This window comes from Siphateles boraxobius, unplaced genomic scaffold (genome assembly GCF_051911475.1).
Source record: "Siphateles boraxobius isolate OS27281-9 unplaced genomic scaffold, OSU_SipBor_1 12, whole genome shotgun sequence".
NCBI lineage: Eukaryota > Metazoa > Chordata > Actinopteri > Cypriniformes > Leuciscidae > Siphateles > Siphateles boraxobius.
In genome coordinates this window covers 22,883,809-22,901,226 of record NW_027508722.1, presented here as the reverse complement: position 1 = coordinate 22,901,226, position 17,418 = coordinate 22,883,809, and the positions used below count along the sequence as shown (strand labels likewise).

At 43.2% G+C, this 17,418-nt stretch overlaps 1 protein-coding gene across 1 annotated transcript; it reads right to left on the bottom strand.

Moving 5' to 3' along the window:
* Window positions 1-208: 208 nt before the first annotated feature.
* cdh17 (cadherin 17, LI cadherin (liver-intestine)) lies at window positions 209-17,309 on the bottom strand. Its single transcript, XM_077213576.1, has 19 exons — window positions 17,232-17,309; window positions 14,844-14,906; window positions 14,249-14,344; window positions 13,979-14,116; window positions 13,298-13,436; window positions 13,029-13,187; window positions 12,750-12,908; window positions 11,563-11,756; window positions 11,177-11,305; window positions 10,860-11,007; window positions 10,208-10,423; window positions 10,045-10,121; window positions 9,728-9,919; window positions 9,393-9,637; window positions 2,497-2,627; window positions 2,202-2,420; window positions 1,245-1,355; window positions 1,020-1,136; window positions 209-934 (listed from the first exon to the last, which is right to left on the bottom strand). The coding sequence occupies exons 2-19, from the start codon at window positions 14,886-14,888 to the stop codon at window positions 846-848; spliced, it is 2,604 nt and encodes an 867-aa protein (XP_077069691.1). The 5' UTR covers window positions 14,889-14,906; window positions 17,232-17,309; the 3' UTR covers window positions 209-845.
* Window positions 17,310-17,418: the final 109 nt, after the last annotated feature.

Genomic DNA, 17,418 nt, shown 5'->3' with positions numbered 1-17,418 from the left:
TTATATAAGATTTGATCTTAGACGCTAAGACTTTACTCATTACAATTATTTACTCTTGAAGAATAAAAATATCCTTTATGCTTAAAAGCTATATCTTGCATTATCTTGTCAATTTTTGGTTTTATATTACTATTGCTTTAATATAATCTACTTTACATGTTAACATGTTTAAATGTAGGACAACTGTGGATTTATAAGAAAAAAAATGTTTTACCATAAGATCAAAGTATTGCTTTATTTACAGAATGAACAAAAATAGTCAAATATGCAAACAAGCAAAAATGTTGCCATTCTGTGATTTGTATACCTTCTTCAATAATGGAATTACACTGCAGAACCTGACCTGACTTTAAGAAGAAAAGTCGAAAACAAAAATATCTATCACATGGAAAGATTTTAACACATTTTAGCTGATTCTTGGATAATGGGGAATAAATATAAGAATTAGGTTTTTAGAGGTTTAATCCATATGAAATATGACAACATATACTCATGTCTCAAAGTACTCTACTTTACCAAAAATAAACCACAACTTCCCAGAATACACCTGGTTTTGTGTCCCCTTTAAACACTAGGGGATGATATATATCTACTATATAAAGGGGGAAAAATAAAATATCTAAATTTAGGTCAAATATTTATATAAAATAATTAATAAAACTGCCAGGCCACATGGCAAATAAGTTACTGTTAAAACTGTCAGATGATGCAAATCTTGAACATGGATATTTAATGATAATCAACCACTTATCATTCAAAATAAAGGTGTGTGTTGAGGGTCATGGATGTCAGTTTGCCTGGGTTGAGTACTGAATAATGTTTGTAGTCGGCATGTCGTCTCGACTCTAGAGCATTGCTTTAGTCTCTCCACCATCTGCTGCTCTCGTCTGATCCTTCTTCTTGATTCGGTACATAACAATGACCATAGACAGAACTGGAAAAAAAAATCAAACTCAATTAGCTTCTTTTTATGTTTAAATATTAACAGAGCTAAATTATTTCCAACATATAAGTCTTACTGATAAAGCCGAGTATTCCTGCCAGTATGCCGATGGTGCTGCCCATGCCCAGCTTCCAGCTGTGAGCTTCTGGCTCCATGTAACAGTAGCCCAATTTAGTGCAGTTACATATACGCACTAAGAGAAAGAAATCTCAGCTCAGATGTCATACCATGCTAAAGTGAGAGCCTATGAATATTAAGTTGAATGTTATATATGAAATACAGAGAGAAAAAATAAGTTTACCATCAAACTTTTGAGTGATACCCATCCCAGCATTGTCTTTGATGTTGATGGGAACACTGACGTTCAGATCACTTGAGGGCTTCTTCTTCAGAACCAGCTTCGCTGATGTTCCTGCAGGCACCCGAACATGTTTACACAGTTACAACCGTAAATAAATTAAATGCAGGAGTCATACAGAAGGGCTTTTCACACTTAAAATAGTGAACGCTGGGTCATTCTAATCCCTGGGCAAACAGAATCCTGGGTTATCTTGCTTCACGTTTCGCATTGCAGCTAACTTAACGATTAATGGGGGTTAACATTTTCCTGGGAATTCATAAGCTAATGTTTCTCACTGTAAATTCCTAAACCTTGGATTAACATCCTTGTTCACATATTTGCAGTGTCAGTTTTATTGATTGGATGAATGCAGTATGCGACCAGTTTACAAAAAAAGGCTCTTGCATTACGCATCCTCATATTATATATTGCTGACTGAACTTGAAGTTCATACTGAATGGACTTTTCAAACTATAAATGTAAGAATGAAACTGTCTCTTATTCAGTCGCCACATTTTCTGTGACCATTTGACATTTTTCCACTCAACCGCTTAAATATAGCCTACTGTTTATACAACAGTATAAACTTTAGTTGCCTGTCCAAATCAGGTGAATATGAGGCATGCAATGGCTGTTGGTTGCTAAGCATCTAGCCGTAACATTCTAACACAGCTTTGTTTCTCACTTTACACATTTGGTACCACAGTGTGGGGTTAACACCACAAAAGGGGTGCTAACCCTTCTCCGGACCAGGGTTTCAAAACCCAGGGTAAAAAGCGATGCTAAACTTGCTTCTAATTTAAAATTGTGAAACGTCCCTTAACCCAGGGTTAAAAGCAGGATTTAGAACGATGACAACCACAGCGTGAAAAGTACATTAGCCTCTTGTTTTTAGGGTTAAACTAAAAGTCTGCTCACCATCCACAGGTTTGATCTCGAAGTTTGGTGACTTGCGGTTAATTGAGAAGGTGAAAGGCTCTCCATAGGGGTCGCTATCCTTATCTACAGCAGTGAGTGTTAATGGGGTCATGTCCTGCATGCAGATGAAGTTCTGTTTCCACTGAAGTTTGGGGTAGTTGTCGTTCACGTCCAGCAGATGAATATTCACATTCATCTCAACCTCCTGCTTGTCTCCCTCTGAAAGGAACCGAAATAGATTGTCACTGGTTTGGAGAGCCATGATGCATCGGTGCTCTATCTGGTGAGTTCTCACCTGTCTCATAAGCGATGACTGTGAGAGTGATCTGCTCCACCGTCTCTCTGTCCAGAGCAGCTTTAGTCTTCAGCTCACCGGAGTCAACGTCCAGCTCCAACCAATTATGTTCATCTCCTTTCATCTTTAACCTGACAAACAGAACATTCAAAAGCAGGAATTACATAAAAGCATTTAAAAATGCTAATTAATACTAACAAGAGGTATCATACAAGATTACAGCTTCCAGAGGGCTATTTTAAATAACATAGAGTGGAGGTGAAAAGTCTCAGACTCCTAAATAAACAAACTAAAACAATTTTTTTTGATATCAATGCAAAAAGAAGAAACATTTAAGATTATGCACTATTTCTAGGCTACTAATTAAATATGCAAAGTTGTGACATTGATCATGTGAACAAAATGTCAGATGATCTTCCATTGAAGCACAAGATGCTTTTTAGGATTATCTCAAATCATGCTGGAGAACATGATCACCAAGTTCTCCACAAACTTGTAAAATTCATGCTAATAATTATTTTTTATTAAATGATACAAATGCAAACATTGTGTGTCAAACTATCAATAAACCTGACAAATATATCATAAAATTCCCTTCTTTAGCACAAATAAATCTAGCTTTAAATTTTGATTCAGCTAATGTGATTTTTTTATCTAGAGCAAAAAACGTCTCGGTTACATATGTAACCCTCGTTCCCTGAGTAGGGAACGGAGACGTTACGTCGGATGACGACGAATGGGGGTTTCGCTTAGAACACCTATCGACTTCGAGTATTACAAAACGAGCCAATGGCGATGAAATGCCATGGGTCTGCGGAATTTGCATAGCGTAACTCCGCCCCACCTCGTGGGTATAAAAGGAGGACGCTCGGCAACATGCAGATATGTCTTCGCTGAGGAGCCGAGACTGAACTCAGGCGTCTACCCAGCGGTACAGCGGAAGTGGCAGGGAGACGTAACGTCTCCGTTCCCTACTCAGGGAACGAGGGTTACATATGTAACCGAGACGTTCCCTTTCGTAGTCACTCCGAGTTACGTCGGATGACGACGAATGGGGGTCCCCGTGAAATCACGCCACCTTCACAGCTGTCTTCCAGTGCCCTGCGAAAGTCTGATCCCCCTGTCGTGATACTGGCACAGACGAAGGAGTCCTACTTAACACAGGAATACCAAGGTACACTGGGAAGCATATCTCAGAGGAGATATGCCGCAGCATGCCTACCCGTAGGGAGGACTTAAGATACACATATGGCCGGAGGGCTACATATGGAGGAACACTGGAGTGACCAGCCCGAGGGGTGGCAACTTTCAACTCCAGGAGGGCAAGATGGCTTGCCAAGGGAAAGACACATGCTCAAGGAGGCTTACAGTGGAAATACACATGTGGGGGTTACTCAGGGAGGAACCATGCACACGGAGGCACCTAGCCGACGCCCAGGCAATAGACACTGGCGCCAGCGTCAACAGTGCTGGAGGAACTCAGGGCTTCAAGAGGAAGGCTCACCTGAGGAATAATCGCACGTATCCAGTCCGTGGAGTGGAATGGCGAGCAAGCGAAGACACCTGAGCGGGTCCAGTACTAGCTAACTGAAGCGAGTACACGAGAGGACACAGGCTCCACTCGGAGATTATAGAATCTGGCGAATGTGTTGGGTGTCGCCCAGCCTGCAGCTCTACAAATGTCTGCCAGCGAGGCGCCATGTGCTAGAGCCCAAGAGGAAGCCACACTCCGGGTGGAGTGGGCTGTCACACCAAGGGGGCACGGTCGGCCTTGCTGTTGGTAAGCCAAAGCAATGGCGTCCACTACCAGTGAGACAACCTCTGCTTTGAGAGAGCCTTTCCCTTCAGTCTCCCACCATAACAGACAAAGAGCTGGTCTGAGGTCCTGAAACACTGCGTTCTGTCTACGTAAGCGCGGAGAGCGCGTACTGGACAGAGCAGTGCCAAGGCTGGGTCTGCCTCCTCCCGGGGCAGCGCTTGCAGGTTCACCACCTGGTCCCGGAAGGGAGTGGTGGGAACCTTGGGCACATATCCAGGCCGGGGTCTCAGGATCACGTGAGAGTGACCGGGCCCGAATTCCAGGCACGCTTCGTCAACGGAGAATGCGTGCAGGTCCCCTACCCTCTTGATGCAGGCCAATGCAACCAGGAGCGCTGTCTTCATAGACAGGAACTTAAGCTCAAATGATTGCAGAGGCTCAAAGGGAGCCTTCTGCAGGGCATTTAAGACCACTGAGAGGTCCCAAGAGGGAACGAGAGGAGGGCGAGGAGGATTCAGTCTCCTCGCTCCTCTCAGGAACCTGACGATCAGGTCGTGCTTCCCCAGAGACTTACCTTGAACTGCTTCGTGATATGCGGCGATAGCGGCCACATACACCTTCAGGGTGGAGGGAGACAGCCTTCGCTCCAACCCATCTTGCAGGAAGGAAGCACGACAGAGATCGAGCATCTCCTGGGGTCTTCTCGACGAGAAGAGCACCAGTTGACGAAGAGGTTCCACTTCAACGCATAGACATGTCTCGTGGACGATGCTCTAGCGGAAGTGATGGTAGCCGCCACCGCTGGTGGCAGGGTACTCAAACCTGCCTCGTCCCGTCCAGGAGCCACACGTGGAGCCTCCAGAGATTGGGTCGAGGGTGCCAAAGGGTGCCCCGTCTGTGAGAAAGGAGATCCTTCCTCAGAGGAATTGGCCAAGGAGGTGCTGTCGCGAGGAGTACCAGTTCGGAGAACCAGGTCCGGGTGGGCCAATACGGCGCAACCAGAATGAGCTGCTCCTCGTCCTCCTTGATCTTGCACAAGGTATGTGCGAGAAGGCTCACTGGGGGAAACGCATATTTTGCGTAGGCCCCGCGGCCAGCTGTGCGCCAGTGCATCCGTGCCGAGAGAGCCCTCGGTCAGGGAATAGAACAGGGCGCAATGGGTCGAGTCGAGAGAGAAACAGATCTATCTGTGCGTCCCCGAACTGGTCCCAAATCAGCTGAACCGACTGGGGATGGAGTCTCCATTCGCCGGAGATGGCCGAAACCGTGACAGCTCGTCGGCTGCAAAGTTCCGATCTCCCGGAATGTAGATAGCACGAAGGGACCTCAGGTGCTTCTGACTCCATAAGAGGAGGTGGCGTGCGAGTTGCGACATACGGCGGGAGCGTAGACCACCCTGACGGTTGATGTACGCTACAGTCGCGGTATTGTCTGAACGGACTAGTACGTGTTGACCCATGAGCAACGTGAGGAAACGGTGCAGGGCAAGGCGTATTGCCAGCCACTCGAGGCAATTGACAAGCAGAAGGCGCTGGGGTCCTGTCCAGGAGCCCGCGGCAGCATGTCCGTTGCACATGGCGCCTCAGCCCGTGGAAGAGGCATCTGTGGAGACAACAACATGCCTGGAAACTCGTTCTAGGGGAACACCGGCCCGTAGAAACTGAGGTTCCACCACGGGGTGAAGGTCTGACGACAGGTCGGAGTTACTGTAACTCGGAGCGTGCCATGATGCCATGCCCACCTCGGGACTCGAACGCGAAGCCACAGCTGAAGCGGTCTCATATGAAGCAATCCGAGCGGCGTTGCCGCAGCTGCAGATGCCATATGCCCCAGGAGCCTCTGAAACAATTTCAGTGGGACCGCACTCTTGTTTAATGGCTGAGTGGAGAAGGCGACCAAGTCCATGCCGAGAAAAGAGCTCCTCTGCACGGGGCAATGTTTACTCCTTTCCCAGTAGACCCGAAGGCCCAGACGAGCTAGGTGCCGGAGCACTGGGTCCCTGTATTCACAAACCTGGTCTCAGGAGTGAGCTTAAGACAGCCAGTCACCGAGATAGTTCAGGATGCGAACCCCGTGTTCCCATGGAGGAACAAGGGCTGCCTCAACAACCTTGTGAAGGCGCGAGGAGACAGGGCTAGCCCGAATGGGAGAACAGCGTACTGACATGCGCGCGCCCTGACAGCAGAACGTAGGTACGGTCTGAGTCGAAGGAGAACGGAGACATAAGAGTAGGCGTCCTTCAGGTCGATCGCTGCAAACCAATCCTGTGGCCGCACACATCCAGAAATGCGTTTGGCCAGGAGCATCTTGAACGGCAGCCTGAGAAGGGAGCGGTTCAGATGCATAGGTCCAGGATTGGCCGTAACCCACCAGACTTCTCCGGGACAATGAGGTAGGGACTGTTAACCCGGACCTCATCTCGGCTGGAGGGACAGTCTCAATCGCACCCTTCGCCAGTAGGGAGCAACCTCCGCTCTCATGATAGGGGCATAGCCACCGACCAAAGTGGAGCGGACTCCCGTGAAGCCGGGAGGAGACCGTGCGAACTGAATCGCATAGCCGAGCCGATGGTTCGCACGACCCAGCGGAACAGATAGGGAGCTCTAGTGCAGGCTCCCAACTGTGCCAGCGGAGTGAAGAACCACAGACGTCCCCCCGGTGGTGCAGCGAAGCGGAAATGACCAGCCCAGACGAGGGCGGCATAGCGGCCCGGTGTGGGGGCAAGGTCATAACCGCACCCTGACAGAGGAGGCCAGGGAAGGACCAGCGTTCCACGGGGGCCTGCTCTGTCAGGGGTCTGGCGACAGAGGGGGACAGGGGCGAAACGGTCCGTGGACGGCACGCCGTGTCAACCACCTCTGGGGCAGAGGGGGAAGAGGAGAGCACGGCTTGTGGGCGGCGCTCTGTGTCGTCCGAGAACTCTGTATGCTCAGAGAGGAGAGAGTCAGTTCTTCCTGAATAAGGATTCTTCCCCAGCCCTCCACCGGGGAAAGGAGTGGCCCTGCTACCAACTCCTGGAAAGAACTGAGTCTCATCTCTGAGCAGCCCATCTCAAAAGTGCCGTTTAACCCGGCGTTTAGCGGGGTGCGGGGCTGGAGAGGGCTGTGGCATCCCCCTACGGTCTTCCAGAGCCAGGCCCGGGTGAACGGGCGGGGTTGGAACCGTGGGAGGGAGCCTTCGGCGGTGGGCAGACTGAGGGATCTGAGCGGACGGCGGGGCCGTCGGGCAGAATAACCTCAATCTGCTCACGGGCGGTTGAGAACTGTTGGGCAGAAGCACTCAACCGCACCGCCGAAGAGGCCGACCTGGGAGATGGGGGTGTCGAGCAGACGGGTCCGCCCGACATCTTGCACATCAGACCGATCAGCCCCAAACTGGTGAACATCACCTGACTCCGAGAGCGTACGGCCACTTTCGTCGCTCGGAGAGCAAGGTCAGTGGTGGCGCGCAGCTCACTGAAGAGCCTCGGGTCAGTCCCGCCCTCCTGCATGTCCATGAGCGTCTGGGTCAGGTAGACCAGCAGAACGGTCATGGGATGCAGTGAGGCAGCTGCCTGTCCTGTGGCACTATAGGATTTCGCCACAGATTACTGTGACAAAAAGAACTACAGGCTTGGACGGGTGCTTAGGATTGCGCCGGGAAGCACTCTGAGGACACAGTAGCATGGCAACAGAGCGTTCAACCGGGGGAACCCCAGTGTACCCATGGGCAGCGTCCCCTGAGGGGAGGAAAGGCGGATGAGACCAACGAGAGGACCCGTGAACTCATCATGCACGTCCGGGAGGAAAGATATTGGGGTTTGCCGTGGACGCGTCGGCGGCCTCACCCAAAAACCAATCGTCCCGGGAAAGCATGGCCATCATCTCCGGATCAGACTCAGGCACAGCCGTATGCACACCAAAGGGTGGCAGCTGTGAAGAGTCGTCATTTCCAGAAGAATCAAGCCCACCTAGTGATGCTGCTACAGACACAGCATCATCCTCTGTAGCTTCAAATGAAAACACACGGGCCACCCGAGGGTAGACTCGTGGAATCATCAGTTCGCTAGCGGGCACCGTCATTAAAGAGGGGGGGCTGGGGCGTGGACACAGAGTCGGCGCCTTGTTCCAGACCAACACCCTCAGGTCACCCTGTCCACCAGCCGAAGATCGGGTAGTGGATGAGGGGACTCTCACTCTTGCGAGTTCACCGAGTCTCGACCTATATATGACGCGATGATCACGTTCCCAGAGAGAACATGAGTCATCCACGAGCGCTGTTCAAGCATGATCAAAGCCCAAACACACTAGACAGCGCTCGTGCCCATCAGAGTCCGATACCAGTCCGCTGCAACCAGAAATGCACGGGCGAGCCGTCTTTAAAAAGACGTGCCGCGTGCGAGCTCTTTTATGAGAGGAGAAAAAAACTCCGCGATGTTGAAGCGCACAGGGAGACACACACACACTGGCAGATCACTGCACAGATCAGCAGGCACTGTGAGCTCGCTGCAGATCGCCGTCACACCAACACCGGAGAGAGAAGCTCGTCTCATAGAGCGAAGTCAGAGATGATTGTTGAGTGAAGAAATATTCTTGGCTCCGAAGCGAAAACATATCTGCATGTTGCCGAGCGTCCTCCTTTTATACCCACGAGGTGGGGCGGAGTTACGCTATGCAAATTCCGCAGACCCATGGCATTTCATCGCCATTGGCTCGTTTTGTAATACTCGAAGTCGATAGGTGTTCTAAGCGAAACCCCCATTCGTCGTCATCCGACGTAACTCGGAGTGACTACGAAAGGGAACCAGGGTATTCCTTAAGGAAAATCCTTTAAATTCAAAAGTAATGTTCTATTCTATATCCAGTTCTAAGTAACCAAGGTAAGTTTGCATAAACTTTTACCAGCATAGACAGAATTATTCTTTTTTTTTTTATATATATATTATTGGTCCACCACTAGGCTTGAAATTAAATGTGTTGTTCAGATCTCTTGCTTATTTAAATATTTTAATAGTTTATAATATAGTTTATAATAAGTTAGAAATAACACATAACTGCTGGAATAGAACTCTCTCTTCGATAATGTTGAGAAGCACTGCGAACAAACAATCTCATCTCATATGATCTGATTATGTAGGAGACACAATACAAAGCATTACTTGATAGTCTTTCCCTCGGGATCTTTGGCTTCAGCTTTCATTATTACGGTTCCAATTGTGATGTTTTCTGGGACATTGACATTAAGAGTGTCCACTTCAAATTCTGGAGGCTCGTCCACGTCCACTAGCTGAATGACAACAACTGCTGTTGCATTTTCATCATATTCCAATCCTTCGATCAGGGGCTCGGGATTACGGGCATCAATCTGAAGGTTGTAGACGCTCTGGAGCTCGTAATCCAGTGGCTGAAAATCGAGAATATGAAAACAAAGAAATATAAAGGGGACAAAAAGCAGAAATGTACAAAGTTTTTGCAATATGACTCATCTTATTACCCGAGCGATGTAGACTCTGCCCACTCCTGTGGCTTCATCAACCTCAATGGCGAAGAGTTTATGTGGGTCTCCAGCGGAGATATGATACTCCACCCTAAAGCTTCCTGTTCCTGGGTCATCTGCATCTGTGGCTTTGATGATGAGCAAAGTGGTGCCCACTTCAGCCAGTTCAGGAACACTATAGGTCCCATACTGCAACAGGGGAAACGTATCAAAAAGGGAAGAGTAAATTACAGCAGAAATTTATTATTTAATAATCCATAGGAAGAAAAAATATAATTGAAGTATTTTAGTAGTAAAACAAAATGTATATATACATCTTTTTTCTCGAAGACAGGGATTTCGTTATTGATGTCGATGACCTTGATGATCACTTTACATTCTGCGTTGTAAACTAAAAATAAGTGCAAAAGTTAGGATGTTCACATTCTTCTTCATTCATGTTCATTTTCAGTTCATTTGAGTTCAGTTTGCACTTACCTTGATCAGTCACATTAAAGGTGAGCTCATACTGAGACACCTTTTTCCTTTGAAAGTTTTGATTGGCCACTTTGATTTCACCATTTAATTGATCGATGGTGAACATTTTTTCAGATGGCTGGGTAGGTATCTGGCTCAGGAGTGTGTAGGTTAGGAATGAGTTCAGTGTGTTCTCTTCATCACTATCATGAGCATGCAGAACACCAATCGTATTACCTAAAGACATGCATATAATTTAAAAAGTCATTGAAGAAAAATGGCAAAGTTAATCACTAAAGAATTATCATCCAGTCTGAGATAACATTGAAAATCTGGGATTCAAAACCTGTAAATAGTTTTAAAACATTTTAAACAAACATTATGATGTAAAATGAATAAATGTTTGAGATTTTGTACTCTTTCTAGACATTTGTATTTTGAAAATGAGGACAAAACAAATATTAAGTTAAGAATTTAGATTTTTTCCGCCAGAATGTTTTATTTTGATTATATAAATTATATATTTTTATTACTATTGCATATAAATATATAGAAGTATTTTCACTATTAGTCTCAGGCTTTTGGCCACCTCTGAATGCTTTTTTTCAGTTTCTAATGTCACATGTGCCTGATTTTGATTTGATGCAATGTGTGTATAAACACTCTTTATTACCTATGGGCTCATTCTCCTGCACTTCAAACACTGCATTTTCATCACACACAGGAGGGTTATCATTCACATCCTCCACCCGCACAAAAATCTCCAAGGGTTTTTCCAGCTCAACGCCATGTTCATCTTCTGCCATGGCCACCAATATGTACTAAAAACACACACATAATTGTTATTAAAGGTCAGGCTTAAAATGCAACACTCAGTTTTATACAATAATTAACAGGGAGTGAAATAGGTTGTAGACCCCTGACGTAGTCTGAAAACTGGTATTTACTATTTCTCTATTTCGGTTAAATTTCTCTTGCATATATATTTACCATATTTTTCTCTTCTCTGTCTAGAGGACCTGTAGCATAGATCTCTCCATTTTGATTGATGGTGAAGGGGAAGTTAAGTCTTTCTTTCTGTACCAGCCTGTAGAATGCGGTGGGATCATTGCTGCGCACCTATAAAACACACACACACACACACACACACACACACACACACACACACACACACACACACACACACACACACACACACACACACACACACACACACACACACATGCTTACTCCTTTCAATGTAAGATTTGTATTCACTTCAACAATATAAAATTATATACATATATATATATATTTTTTTTTAATTATATGAATAAAAAAATAAAGTATAGGCACTGCCTACCATAACATAACATTGTTTTTAGATCCAGACTTACTGTGGTAAGATACATTGGGTATTCCTCTTCTAAATTTTCTCTAATGACAACTGGTACAAGGCTGACCCAGAGGTTTTGAGTGATAGCTATGTTGACTTGTGTCGTGCTGCTCAAAGCGTTTGGTTCTCCCAAATCTTCTGCACGAACAATCAGTATATAGTCTGGATCCATCAGAAGATTCACTTGTCTTCTTTCTGCTCATACAAAATAAACACTCATTAATTATTATTGATTATACAACGTACACTCAATTTGATTGGCTGAGTGGTATTCTAAAGGGGGGGGGGGGGGGGGTATTTAATGCAGCAGCAATGCATGATATTGTAGGTAAACATTAGAGCGAGCACACCATGGAGGATGACCAAACAATATAGAGAGATAAACGTTCCCAGAGTAGCTCAAAGGACTTTAAGTTATGTTAATAGCATGATGTTCATTGGTTTGAGTTGTTAATGTGTATCTTGAATGGTGAAGTAATCCGGGTTAAATACTGCCTCATTTCTGAGACTGTTGTAATCTGCATTGATGAGGTGTTGAACTGCTTGAGCTCAATTAATGAATGCGTTCTTCTTTACAGCACGTGGCACGTTCCACACACCAGAGCGAATGTAATCATGGAAGTGGTCATCCACTGACATTTTCACACCAGTTTAATCTGAGTGTGTATAGTACTGTAATCAGCTCCGTTCATTTCAACCTCCTTCTGAATGACGTGTCCCAGATTGGAGGTACGTCTCTAAGATGTCTGCTAAAGAGCGCTTAATCTGGAAAACATCTGTTGTGTACAAACATCTGATAAGCATCTTAGAAAAAGCAGTTTTACAAACCTTCTAAATAATAAACATCTTAAAGACATTTTCTAAATGTCTTTAACATCTGATAGGTAACGTCTTAGAGACGTATTGCAGATGAGCAAATACATCTCGCAGATGTAAATGCAGACATTAAATAGACGTCTCCGTGATGTACGTGTGCTATCAGGGGTTCTTTCCAAACAGAGCAAAGAGACTTAAATACTGGTGTCATTTGGTCCATTTATACATTTCTTACTGAAAGTTATGTCTTATTCAAATGCTAGTAAATGAGTCTCTGAGTCTGGCATGATTATATGCACGACTTAAACTGCTTTTTCAAATAATGCTGTGAGCCCAAATCTGTTTTATAGCATGATTTCTGTGTGTTCTCACCAACACGCTCGACGCATGTGTAAAAGGGGTTGTTCTCTAGTGGTATGTTGTTCTTTGGGATACAGTAGTCCTCAAACTTCTTCCTCAGGACATCAGGACTGCCATGGACCTCCCCGCGGCTGTATGTTAAGGCAGGCCTGGCCTTCAGAGACGCTGCTCCTGCAATACAACAGCAATATAACGGAATAACAGTTTGGCATTCAACGAAAAAACACTCAATATAAATAACATGCACATTTGAGTTTTTCATGTATTTTTGTTCCAGATGTGTTGATGTACCTTGGTCTGTTATAAAGATCTCTCCACTGTCTGGTTTTATGCCAAAGTAAAACGTTTTTTCTGGATTGGGGATTTGGTTCACAATGCTGAATTTCAGTTGAGTGTTTACTGTGTTGGGCTCATCCGCATCTGATGCAAACACCTGCATGAACGCTAATCCTGCACGCACACAAGATTAAAAGTACAGTGAAAAGTAGGTTCATAGAAAGTGTAACAGTTTAGAGAATCAGCAAGTTTCAGAATCCAATGATAATGTGTGTGTTTCTCACCTGCAGGTGAATGCTCTCTAACCCTGCCACTGAACAGACTCTCACTAAAGACAGGGGGATTGTTGTTGACATCCACAACTTGCAAAACAACAGAGTAAGGCCCATCAACAGTTTTATCATCTGCTGAACGTGCTTCAATCTGAAGAGAAACACACATATTTAGAATTGTTTGTATTGGAATTAATATTAGCAGGTCAACATACTGCATGTCTTGCGGTGTGACGTGCTACACAATTTAAAACTTTTAAAAATTGTATATATACACGTACATTATATTTATATATTTTTTTATTATTATTACTTATTTTTATAATAAATAAAATCATTTTATATCATTATTATGTGATTTTATGACCCCCTATTAACTGAAAGACTACAAAGGAATATATTGTACTTGTACTTCTCCACAAAACCATTTAAAATGAACTAATCAAGGTAATGCGTGGATTAAAAATTGTGAAAAATAAATGGTGACCAGTTTAAGGTCCTAAAGTATAGAATTTCCTTATACATATATTTGAACCCAAAACCCTGTTTGTAAAAATAACCCATGGATGTGTTATACATTAACAATGTGTTATGTGCATACTAGAAACAAACAACGTAGGCATTTTGTGTCTTTTTACAGATCCAGGTGCTTGCATGTTATGTGTAATACATCACACTACAATAATAAATTACATCTAGATGGTGGTTTTTCTCAAGGCTCCATTCCAGAGGATGCTCCAGGTATAGCCAGCCGTCTGAAGAGATACTGATCTTTCCTTCAGTCTCTCCACTTACGTGATATGAAGAGACACCTTTCGATGCAGATGTAAACTGAACAAAGAACAGATTTCTAGAATATTTTCAATGAAAACATTCAAAAATATTACTGACCATACAGGTTCTAATGAAAATGTCTTGTAGAGACAACTAACCATTCAAACACAAGAACTGAACCTACAGTACCTGGTAAATGGGATAAGGCACAGGTGTACCCTCTGGCACATCTAAAACTTTATGACCTAATGGCCCCGTTTTGACCTTCAGACCTATCCCATGAGCCTGAGAGAGGAAAAAAGGTCTGAAGAATTATGTGAGAATTATGAAGCCATGTGAGAATTTGACTTCTTAAAAAAATCACCAATATAGTCAATCAAACCATATGTTATCAGTTATCAATCTAGTAATGAACAACATTAGTGGCCAGTATTGTTTCTAAGAACCTATCTGACCACACTTCTTAATAAATAACTGAATAAAGCTGTTTAATTACTATATTGTCTTTACTGCAACCTATGCAGTAAATAATCCATTAAATGTATCTGTGATGTGAAGGTCGCTGAATATTTGCCCATTTTTTGTTTATTATTATTGATGTAGAACAAATCATTTCCCACTGGCTGAATGAATCCAGATTATGTCTGTGTGTTAAGTCTTTGATTAATGAAGTGTGCATGGGAAAAATGGACTTCAGCACAGTTACTCATTAATGGACAGAATAAAAGATTGTAAGGAGACTACAAGGTCACAAAGTTAAAATCCTACTCGCACACACACTTACAATGCTGACGAGAAGGGTCAAGTGTAGCAAACGTGCACCTCTCATCGTCCCGGTCAACAAAACCTGATGGAAAAGATATGAAAACATTGTATTTAATTAAAAACACCTTTACTAGTTACTACAAAAGCAATTATAATTTATAGCAGTGACATTTGTTTGTCAAATAACTTGAACACATTCCCTGACATGATGGCTCATGCTGTGCAAACTGAGAAATATTAAAGAATACTTTGGAGACATAAGGTGTCAAAAATGGTAATTACCATTTGCCCAGTCAGGAAATAGAACCATCTGCTTCTTTAATGTTAAACTTCAGTCAATGGTTACCAACGAAAAGTACTATTCAACCAGAAGTCCTGAGTAACATTTTAAAACATCACGATTATTTCAGTGTATTAAAAGATGGCTTTTATAGGTGTGTGTACACTAGAAGTTCCTGTTTTAAATTTATTTCCCTCTATTATGAAACCAATTTTGTCAGTGGGTCTCATATACATACAAATAGTGGATTTGATGGTGACTTCATGGCTGTTGTCATGTAGTGTTGTGAGTGTGTCTGTGTGTGTGCGTGCGTGCGTGCGTGTGTGTGTGTGTGCGTGTGTGTGCGTGTGTGTGTGTGTTTTCATGAATCGCAGCCCATAAAAAGGTTATTTAAAGGGCACTTGGCATTCTAGTATGGGTGGCGTTGCCAGACCGCACTCACTATCTGTGTGTGTCACTGCTGCATCACAGTTTATTACATTTAACAATGTCTGTGTCTAAGAACACAGCCACAGTCACATTACAAAGCCTTTTAAACAAATTAACCATTAAATAATTATGTACATATGGATCCACACATCTAAGAATAGGAACGGGCACAAACTATACTATACAGTGTTTCAATGGTTTTTTGGGGGGGTTTTTTGTTTGTTTTTTTACCTGAAAAGATTTTTTTTCGATCTTTGTCTGATTTCCTGCCAATTGCAATACATAATGAAACAGCAGTGTATTTTCAGGTACATTTCTCAGTTTCTAAGGAACAATAGATTGTCAGTTGATTCTCAAATTACATGATAACTTTATGAAGATGTTGCTTAGCAAAACAATTATTGGTTTCTCAATTTAACATAGCAGTGAAAATATTTTTTGTTGAAAGTAATCTGGTTGCCTTAAAATGTTGAGTTAACTGAAACTTTGAAAAAGTTTAGTTAATGGAATGAAATAGAATGAAAGAGAGAACAATGTTAACGATTGTTAGACACTTGTAAATGAAAGTAAGTTGCAGACCACAAATGAATACAGGAAGTTGTGAACAGGCGTGTTTATTCTGTTTCTAAACAGTAAACAGAATTATCTAGAAATGTTTATCTGATCACACACAATGTGTGTGAACAGATAAACATCTCTAGATAAATCTGATTGTTTTAGTTGCAGTTTGAGTCCATCCAAGAAAAGATTAAGCTGTGTCGGCTGTTCTGTACTGAAATATTGTATTGAAATAAGCTGTAAGGTTTAGTGCTTTACTGATACTGGATTTTTATTTCTTTATCAGTAAAGTCGGATCTGTCGGATCTATTGTGAAAGACAGACACGCCTTGAGACAGATGTGACACAAGGTGACATTGAAGTTAATGTAACATCTGCTCTGATAAGCTAATTTTGCTTAAAACTCAATCAACACTTTACACTTTACACTCAATCAACACTTTACACTTTACACTCAATCAACACTTTACAGATAAATTATAGTTTCCTTATATCTTATGTCTACATAAGGAATCAGGACATTCTGATTCACAAGCTGAAATCAATACTCATGCTCTGTTATAAATACCACATACCTCAAAGTAGCAGCTGTAAGAATGAGAGTAAAGCAAATGGGAACATTTTCAAACTGAAAGTGTTCTAAACCGAAACCAGGCAATTCAAACAACATATAAAATTTATTTATCCATTTGCGTGAAATTAGATAGATATAAACAACAGTAACGTTTTTAGTATCGAGGTATGAGAACAAGAGGCCTTGCCTTCCAGCCAAAGCTTGTGACCTCTGATGACATTCTAACAGTATATGAGATCAGAAAATTTAGGGTTAGAACTTCAATTTAGGATCAAAACTTGTTCCTCTAGAAAATATGCTCATAAATACGTTCTTACCCAGAATGCAATCCAACAAAGCTACAGCAAGTTGTGATAATCTTTAAATGCCCTTCCACATAAGCTGGTCTACACCCTTCTGAAAGCACTGAGCAAAGTCAAACAAGATCCCAGACGGCCATATGCAGCAGAAGCATCATCACAAGGCAAATGACATATTGGTAACTAAAAATGTATACTTTTATAATCAGCCTAAACTAAAAAGACAACAACTAAGAAGAAATAAAAGAAAGGATAAGACACACCGACCTGTCAGCAGAGCTCCTCTCTTCTTAAATGACTGAGGTTTCAGTCTTGCAGAGTTTCCTGCTCAAGTCAAAGTTTAACTCTACTTTATTGAGGCTAATCATTATCTACTGATTCACCATGAAGGGGAGTGGACTGTAAATATAATGTATTTTATGGCACCATTTGGGGCATAATATACTGGCTCGGT

Excerpts from the sequence above, each read along its gene's own strand:
- cdh17 (XM_077213576.1), bottom strand. The coding sequence starts at position 14,888 with ATGAGAGGTGCACGTTTGCTACACTTGACCCTTCTCGTCAGCATT. Across the intron at positions 14,345-14,843 it reads TGACCCTTCTCGTCAGCATT|GCTCATGGGATAGGTCTGAA; the intron begins GTAAGTGTGTGT and ends TTCCTCTCTCAG. Across the intron at positions 2,628-9,392 it reads CCCGAGGGAAAGACTATCAA|GTTAAAGATGAAAGGAGATG; the intron begins GTAATGCTTTGT and ends TCTGTTTGTCAG.